Here is a 9,696-nt window from a genome sequence, read left to right on the forward strand (position 1 = left end):
AAGACAAGGTTCCGTTAACCCCTTCGTAGGCCTCGAACCTTGTCTCGGTCTTAGCAAAAAACAAATCTCCCAGGCACTTAATCATTGGGCCTGGGAAAAAAACAAGGAAGAATTGGAGAAGGACAGAAGAATGTAGACAGGCCAAGGAAATGATACCAGACCATGACGGCTCTAAAGTAAGGCGACTGCTAACAAAGAGCCGACAAAGTATCAAAGACTTGGTGGGAATCCTGACAGAGCATAACAGTCTGAACAGGCATCTACACCTTCTTGGTATAAGAGAAAGCCCACTCTGTCCGAATTGCGGTACAGGGGAGGAAACTTCATACCACATAATAGGTATCTGTGATAGGTGGAGTCGCCTGAGGAGGAACATTTTCGGAGCAACGACACTCCAACGGGAAGATCTTAAAGATCTGGACTGGGACAACGTGCAAGCCTTATTAAAAGGACGGGCCGACTCAGTGAAGTCCGCGTATTGGGAGTGGAGACGTAGGGATGGATCATTCTGGGGTTGGCGAAAAGGGATTGTTCAGGCCTACTTGCCGAGCTCTAGCTCCCCCACCCTTACTACTACTACTACTTCTCTCGCTCGAGGGCAGTTGTGTCAGCAGCTGCTTTTTGTTTTATATACCTCAGATATTTTTTCAGTAGTTCAAAACTCTCATTTATAAGCATATGCTGATGATACTCAAGTTTTGTTCAAATTTAAGCCCTCTAACCCAGAAGAGGCATCAGTTTTGATAAAATAATGATTTAAAGGCAATTTTGAAAAATTTTAAGTAACTTAATTTAAAAATCAGTCCTAAAAAACTGAGGTGCTCCTTTTTTGTTCTGAAAAATAACGTAATATACTCACAAATAAACTTAAGATGATTATAGATAATGAAACTCTGACTTTTTCTGATCATGCTAAAAAATTTAGGACTATAGGTGGATATAAAGTTAAAATTTAATAAACATGTTCACAGCTTGTTAAATGAAGACTTTGTATGCCAATAGGTACATTTTAAATTTTGAAATAAGAAAAAAGTTGTGCAGTAGTCTTGTTATGTCTATATATAATTATTGTTTAATTGTGCAGTATCCATTTTTAGATGTTGTTACTAAACAAAGAATTCATGTTAAAAACACATGCTGTAGATTTATATTTAACTTAAGAAAATAACAGCATCAAGAGTATGGGATGGTTAAGGTGCAATAATATATACAAATTGTATTCTGTGATTTTCTTTAGAAAACTTCTAGACTGTAAGAAACCTAAGTATTTATACAAAAAATTAGAGGTACGATCGAATGTCCATAACTTAAATTTAAGAGACTTCAATTAATTTTCAATTCCTAAGCATAGAACTTCACTATTTCAAGAAAGCTTTTCATATAACTGTATTAAACTTTATAATTCCCTTTCACCTAATCCTAAATACTGTTCATTACATAAATTTAAGCTTGCCTATAAATATGTTTTACTGAATGAGATCAGTATTGTATAATGCTATAAATTTGTTACGTTTTTGTTTTCAAAAATTTATATTCGAAATAATATTTATTGTGTATAATTTTTGTTTTTTTTTACTGCATGGTCACGTGGGGTTTGCAGTTGGTTAAGTGGAAGAATGGCCTATGGCTAAACGCCAACTGTAATCTGGGTGTGTGCATTATAATGTATTTCATTTATAGTATTTGTATATTTGCATGCATATGCTAATAAAAGACGTTTATTATTATTATTATTATTATTTTCAAGAACGGAGTTTGAATATGAGTCAGATGACATACCACTGAATCAATGGTTGAAAAAGCATCGCTTAGAAGAATCGGAACCTGATTCAGATGTGGACATGAAAAATTTGGTAGAAGAACAAGTTAAGGAGAAATTTCCTAATTTCAATTCTAGCGAATATGCGGAAATCGATAATGATACGGTTACAAGGGAAATTTTAACGGGTGAAATTATGGAGTCAATAAATAACTTCAAATATGGTCCTAAGCAATGAAGAGGAGGAAGGACTTAATGAAGATGACTTTATTAAAAATAATAATGTAGACCTTTCAACGCTCCTGAAATGACAATAAAAATGTCAGAAATCCGTAATTTTTTGAAGTCACGCCAAGTACCTGGAGCGGTCTTTTTTTGTAACCTTGAAGCTTTCACGTAAACAACATTTATTTTTGTAGCAGAAATATTACTCAAATATCAAAAATTACTGATTACATAAAGTAAATTTAGTTAAGTTAGTTAACTCGGAGTACCGCGAATGACTGTGTGGCGAATTTTAAAACCTGAAGGCTTACATCCGTATCATTATCGTAAGGTACAAGGTTTGCTTGAGGAAGATCACTATCCTCGTCTAGTTTATTCTAACCGGATATTAAGACAGTCTCGTCTTAATTTTCATTTCTGCAGAACAGTCCTGTGGACACATGAAGCGACATTTACAACGCGTGGTATTACAAATCTGAGAAACCTGCATAGGTGGGAATCAGAAAATTCAAAAGCTGTACCTCCTTGTAATTTTCAACATGAATTTTCTGTTAACGTTTGGGCTTAATCGATGACTTGTTGATTGGTCTGTTCTGCTTCCTGCAAGATTGAATGCGGACAGTTACCTTCAGTTTTTTATGGAAAAACCGCAAGGACTTTTGGAGGATGTCCTACTAAATATTTGTCTACACATGTGGTTCCAAATGGATAGAGCTCCACAGCATTTCGGAATTGCTGCCCGAAACTGGGTTACGTGCAACTTTCCAAGATGGATTGGTTGAGGTGGTCCTGTCGCCTGGCCACCTAGATCGCCCAATCACAATCCCCTTGATTTTTACTTATGGGGGTACATGAAAGATTTGGTCTATGCACAAGTTTCAAATACAAGGAAAGAGTTATTGGACCGTATTCAGCAAGCTGCTGAACAAATAAGACAAAACAGGGAGGAAATACGGATAACTCCGTACTTTTCTATATACTTGACAGTTTTTAAAATTTTCATTTCAAATGATTTACAGTAACAGAAAAATGTGTGATATGCATTTTGTATATGGTATTGCGAACGGCAATGCCTACGAAGCAAGGCGTATTTACAAAGAACGATTCCTGGTATTCCACATAGTCAAATGTTTATTTGCCTCTATCAGCGACTCAGTGAAAATAGCAGTTTTAAGAAATTGACCGCTAACAATGAACGTTCTCGTACAGTTGTAACTATAGAAGCGGAAGGGAGAGTGTTAAACCAAATTGAGGAGGATCCTACAACAAGTACAAAAAAGATGGCTACAACACTAAATACTAGTCAATTGACAGTCTCTAGAATAGTAAAAAGGGAACTCTTATATATCCGTACCATTTAAAAAAAATGCTCAGTGCATTGGAAGAATACTATTCACAGATGAAGCAAATTTCTCAAAATACACAATTATGAATTCTCAAACTCAAAAATGCTTTATTGTCAATATAAACATAGAAGTTGTATTGAAAGCCAATAGACGGTACATTAAAGGAATAAAAACGAGAAACTAATTTAAAATAAAATAAAATTATATAAAACTTTGAAAAATACTTAAATGCTAATCATTAAAAAATTCACCTAAACTATAGTATGCTTTACTAGCAAGAAATATTTTCGCCCTTGTACGTAGGCTTTTTTCAGTCTTAAGTTGTCTTATTTCTAGTGGAAGTTTATTAAACAGCTTTCTACCTCCATATATGATAGAGCTACGGACAAGTTCAAAATGAGGAATGGGTAGCCTCAACAAATAATTTTGTCGCGTATTATAGTGGCTTCCTAAGTGGAGTTCCTGTTTATATTTTCTAAAAACTAAGCAAACTGTTTCCAAAATAAAAATACAACACAGGGTTAAAATATTATGACTTACAAAAAGCGGGCGACATGAGTCTTGGCCCCACATAGATATCTAATGGCCCTTTTCTGGAGTACAAACACTGAACTAAAAAGTGAATTTGAACATGAACCCCAAAAGCAAATTCCATATCGAAGGTGCGACTCGATAATCGCGAAGTATACAGATCTGGCGATGGAGAAATTAAGACTGGTGGCAATAACCCTTAGGGCGTAGCAGCCTGATGAGACTTTTCTACATACATTCACAATATGGTCTTCAAATTTAAGGAACTTGTCTATGGAAAGACCCAAAAACTTACTGAACGGTGGCATGGTGATGGCTTCATTATTTAAACATATATCATTTGTATTACATTTAAAATTAAGGATATTTGTTTTGGAAACATTAAATGTCAAAAAATTTGCATCACACCAGTATTTTATTTTTAACAAATCTGCATGTATATTGGCCTCCATTTGAGAAACATCAGAGTCGTGCCAGAGGATGGTGGTATCATCGGCAAACAATGTAAATTTGCAGGTTACCTGCAGTTGTGGCAGATCGTTCACATAAATGAGAAAAAGTAAAGGACCAAGTACTGATCCTTGCGGACCACCCACATTTATATTAAGTTCCTTAGAGATACCACCATTAAATTTGACAGCCTGGACACGATTTGATAAGTAGGAACGAAACCACTCAAGGGCAGTTCCTCTGAAACCATAGAGCTACAGTTTCATCAGCAGCACTCTGCGACTCACGCAGTTAAATGCCTTGGACAAGTCACAGAATACCGCTGCTGCAACTTCACCAACATTCAGTCGGTAGTACAGGTGCTCTAGAAAGCTAAAGATAGCATCATTTGTGCTCACAGACTCACGAAAGCCAAACTGCTAAAGACTCAATAGGCCAAACCTATTTAAAAATGAAACCATCCTCACCTTAACGAGCCTTTCCACTATCTTGGCTAAAGTAGGCAATAACGCTATAGGTATAAAGTTAGAAGGACAGTCGCGATCGCCACCCTTGTAAAGAGGAACAATCATTGCTCTTTTTAAGCACTCTGGGAAAACTCCAGACATAAATGAAAAGTTAATTGACTCGGCCAAGACTTGCAAAGCAACAAGAGGTAAAGCAGAAAATATTTTAAGAGAAAGACCATCCCAACCTGATGAACTCTTATTCTTAATATTAACCATTAACTGTATAAGCTCTTCCACACTTGTGGGGGCAAAAAAGAAAGATTCGGCTACTACCACATTGCTGAGATAGCTCCTGGGATCTATTTTTTGTGAAAGATTGGCTGCAAGGTTACTATCAATATCAAAGTAGAAGGAATTGAGGACATTGGAATCTAAGGTACTTGGAATAACCAAGACATTATTTTTGCCCCTTAGCTCATTTAAAATCTTTCAAGACTCTTTTGCTCTGTTGGAGGAATTATTTATCCTCCTTTAAAAGTAGGTCCACTTAGCCATTTTGATTGAGTTTCTGTAAATCTTGCGGTATCTGTTATAATAATTTTAAAATGTTGCATTGTTCATAGCATATTTCGTAATGTAAAAAAGGGAGCGCATATTTTTCTCAGATACTCGTAAACCCTTAGTATACCAAGGTTTTCTATTTCGTTTCTTAATATTGACAACAGGAAAAGCAGTGTTAAAATTGTTTAATACTATTTGATGAAAAACGCATATGGACATATTGGAAAATACACATGGAATTATTGAAGCACCAGCAACAATTTTCAGTTAATGTATGGTGGAAATTATTGGATAAGAGATAACTTGATTGGTCCATTTTTTTTGTCAGAACGATGATTAGACATTTGTATCAGCATTTTCTCTAAGAGGAACTGCCTGCATTATTAAAAGAAGTCCCCCTTGAGCTAAGATATCAAATGTATTTTATGCACAATGGTGCTCCAGCGCACTTATCCACTTAAAGAATATCCCAATTGCTGGATAGGCCACAGAGGTCTACAACCATGTCCTCCATGTCCTCTAAACTCATGAGACTTTTTCCTCTGGGGTTACCTAAAACAAGTAGTTTATACTACTCCAATTAAAAATGTGGACACAGAGGATAGTGGCAAGTTGTGTAACAATTTGAAACACAGCAGGCATTTTTAAATGAGTGTGGCAATCAATGATTTGTAGGGTAGGTGCTTGCACTGAAGGTGGATGGCATTATTTTCAACAACTTTTATAACTTCTACTCCTAGTTTGTGTTTTATGCCATATTAATCACTTTTTCCTTTTGCAAAAACCTGGACATGATAAGCAGTAATTTTTTCAGTGAATCAGTCACTTTCCAGTTTCACCAAAGTTCCCCAGACCTCTCCAATACACTTCTCAATATTATTTGAACTGTAAATTATATCTGTATCATTAGCAGACAGTATTATTTTATTAGTATTAATATTATTACAAATTCATTAGTGTACAAAAGATAAGAGTAATGGACCCCTGTGTGATACACCCTGTATGATGTTTTTCTTTTTATTTTAGCAAGAAGTGGGCTGTGATCAACACTATCAAAAGCCTTTAATAAGTCCAAACAAAGGTGCTGTAACCCACTTATTCAAATTCAAAAAACATGCTTTATTATCATAAATACATGGTATTTATTGATAAAGCTACTTATAATATAAAACATGAACATAAGTCAATATATTACTAACAAATAATTATTATTCTGAAATAGTATTATATGAGGTATTATAGTTTTAATAGCCTGATAAGCCACTGTTATTGTTGACTTACCCTTATAAAAACCTATTACCACCTATAACCCATGCTTTCTTTATGGCTTCAGGATCAGGATACACCCCACTTGAAAAGTTGTTATTGACAATGTGTTAAAAGTTTAGCTATTAATAATGCAGAGTTTTTAAATATTTTAACTAGGATTACTAGTAATAAGTACAACTAGTATAACTACATTATATACTACATTAATATACTACATTATATACTAGTTATACTACAACTAGTAATAAGTTGTAGATATGTTTTTACAATTTATTTTTTTTAATTTACAATGATTTCAACTTTTTTATTATCAACTTTAGGAGCTAGAAACTTATTCTTGCACCTAGGTGGCAGTTACCCTAGAAATGGCTGTGATCCTGTTTTTATAGTATAAATACTTAAATAAAATAAAAAAAAATTATGAAGCACTTGCATGCACAACCACAAACCTGGGTATAAATCATAGCAATTACCCATATTTTTAACTTGTGAACTGCATAAATTCACTCTTACTCAATTCAGTTAAAATACACATTATTTGTGCAGCCTTGATTTAAGTATTTATTTTGTAATAATGTTTACAGAGTTTATACTTACTTGTCACAGTATCAGGCCTAATAAAAGTACCAGAAACCCAACAAAAAACATCAACGGTTTCTTTTTTATCATTCACATCGCAGCTTATAGGATCACCAAAGTACTGTTTGCTGGACAGCAGGATTGAGAAAACCACCAAAAGGATGACTGTAAATTTATAATGCAACTTAAACACATTACTATCTGTGCGAGTATCGTCGCTTTTAATTAGATTTTTGAAACTGTTTAAGAAATCCTGCATATTGACGCTGCCAATCGAAAACTGAAATATTACTGCCAGCCAGAGTAATTTTTTCTTCTAAACCCACATTCCAAAAGCCGGCGCGAATTCCACAACAAAAATGTTCGAAAAATTTTGAACGGTTCAAATTTTCGACAAGTGACATTGACAGATCGGATTTTCTACGCAAAGAATAAATAAAGGTCATGCTTCATGTATCCGTTATACGAGGGTACGCAATGGATTCTATTGGTGAAAATCCTGGATTCTTCGAGCTTGTGTAGGGCTCTAGATGTACAGCTAAGAATGCGAGTTACTGTTCTCGGAACGTACTCATCGCATAGGTTTCTTTAAAAAGAGCTATTTTTGAGCTTTAACTGTTTTAGTATTCGAAGTTTTGTTAGTTTCACATGTTGCTGCCAGGCAGTGCTGCTAGGTCTACCGTTTTAAATGCAGATTCTACCGCATTTTTAATTTAAAGGATGTAACATAAAACAATAAATATTTGCTTATTTATTTTTCTCTGTCTTTGATGATTTTTTAAAGAAAATGTGAAAATAAACATATATTCGCGCGTCTATGACGTGGTAACACTGGCAGCGTGGCAGCTAGGATTATTACTGCGAGCTGCAAGTTGGGCTTGCGGGCATTTACACAAAAAGACATTAGTGAAATACGCCAATCCGATCGACGCCTGACCCTGCCGAGACCCGAGACGATAATCGGTATTAATGTATGCGCTTTTCAAGTTGGTGGTTTGTGTTGCGTTATATTATTGAGTGAATATTTATTAATATTAACATAATAATGTCTGACAGTGATTCCAGTACCAGTGATACTAGTGCCAAAGTTGTAAAGAAAAGAAAATATTTCCAAGTTTATAAGATTTCATGGGAAGAAGAAAGTAATTTTAAAGGCTGGCTTGAAAAAAGTAAAAAGGTGTGATTCTTATAAAAAAAATTTTATGTAAAAATAGCAAAGAATTTTGTAGGGAGAATATTTTGCTTACTGTTCTGTATGTCACGTTGATATAGATATTAAATCAGGCAAAATACAACTAGAAAGGCATGCTGTTGGAAAAAGCACTCAGATAACTGTAGAAGCAAAAAAACTGAGAGAAGCTTGACTAGTTCTTTAGGACATGCATCTACGCATAATGCAGTAAAAAATGCAGAAATTAAGCTGTGTGCTTTTGTTGTTGAACACAATTTACTCCTGCGCGTTATGGACCACATGCCGAATTTATTGCAGTCAATCTTTCCAGATTCCAACATGGCCAAGAACATAAAGTGTGCTCATACTAAAGCGACAAACATTATTAAACATGTACTAGGCCATTTTTTCCAAAGAAAAACTTATTTCCATGTTAAAAATTAAGAAATTTAGTTTAATAATTGATGAGTCAACTGACCGTACCTGTACAAAACAGTTATGTCTAGTAGTTAGAATCTGATAATGACGAGATCTTAAAGTCGTTTTTTTTTAATTAAGTTTTTCTGTTACTTTAATTTTGTTTTGACTTAATTTAGGCTAAGTTTTTGAAGTTTTCTGCATTAAATTTTGTTTTTAAATTATGTTTTTTTTTTGTTTTCTAATTATTTTCTGGTAAAACGTATTTACAACTGAACGTACAATTATAAAAAGGCATTTAAACAGACCGTCACTTCATGTAAAAACAACCAATTTGACATCTTTAATCTTCTTCGTATATATCTCCTGTTTTCTACCGTATTTTTCCGGTTCTACCTACCGTAAAAAGCTTCGAGTCACCTGGCAACACTGCTGCCAGGGTGCCTTTTTGAACATTATCATTTCCGACAGAAATGATCAATTTTCTCAAAAAAATTAAATGCATTGTATAATTTTTTTTTATAAGTTGTAATATTATAAAAGACGACATATTTGTGAAGTATTGAGTATTGGATACCAAAATTAAGCTTTTTCCCTTCATTTCTTTTAGGAAAATTAGGTAGTTCTTTTCGAGAGTATGTCGTTTGCCAGCAACCTATTGATAGTCCGCGCCCGCTGTTATTTAAACGATATAATGCCCGTATCTCTTGAAACCCCCAAGAAAATTTAATAATTGTTTGTCTAGATATTAACAATTAATATGCTTAAGACCATACGACTGAAGTAAATCTTCTTTAGCACCATTTATATGTATATTTATGCACAATTTCCGTGCGTAATTTCTTAGTTAATGGTCCTGTAGCACCACTTCCATATTCAAAGTCTGTATTACTTCCTGCCATAATTTCTTATTTTTACCCAAAAATTCACAAAATATGA

General features: G+C 34.3%; 1 protein-coding gene across 3 annotated transcripts in view; it reads right to left on the reverse strand.

Annotated features, from left to right (window-relative positions):
• The window catches only part of LOC126737176 (innexin inx2-like), a 54,896-nt gene extending 47,352 nt beyond the window's left edge, over positions 1–7,544 (reverse strand). For all 3 annotated transcript variants that reach the window (XM_050441945.1, XM_050441943.1, XM_050441944.1), the window contains exon 1: positions 7,188–7,544. In XM_050441945.1, the coding sequence (XP_050297902.1) occupies positions 7,188–7,428 (241 nt within the window). In that variant the 5' untranslated portion in view covers positions 7,429–7,544. The remainder of the gene's footprint in view (positions 1–7,187) is intronic.
• Positions 7,545–9,696: the final 2,152 nt, after the last annotated feature.

This window comes from Anthonomus grandis, chromosome 6, assembly GCF_022605725.1.
Source record: "Anthonomus grandis grandis chromosome 6, icAntGran1.3, whole genome shotgun sequence".
NCBI lineage: Eukaryota > Metazoa > Arthropoda > Insecta > Coleoptera > Curculionidae > Anthonomus > Anthonomus grandis.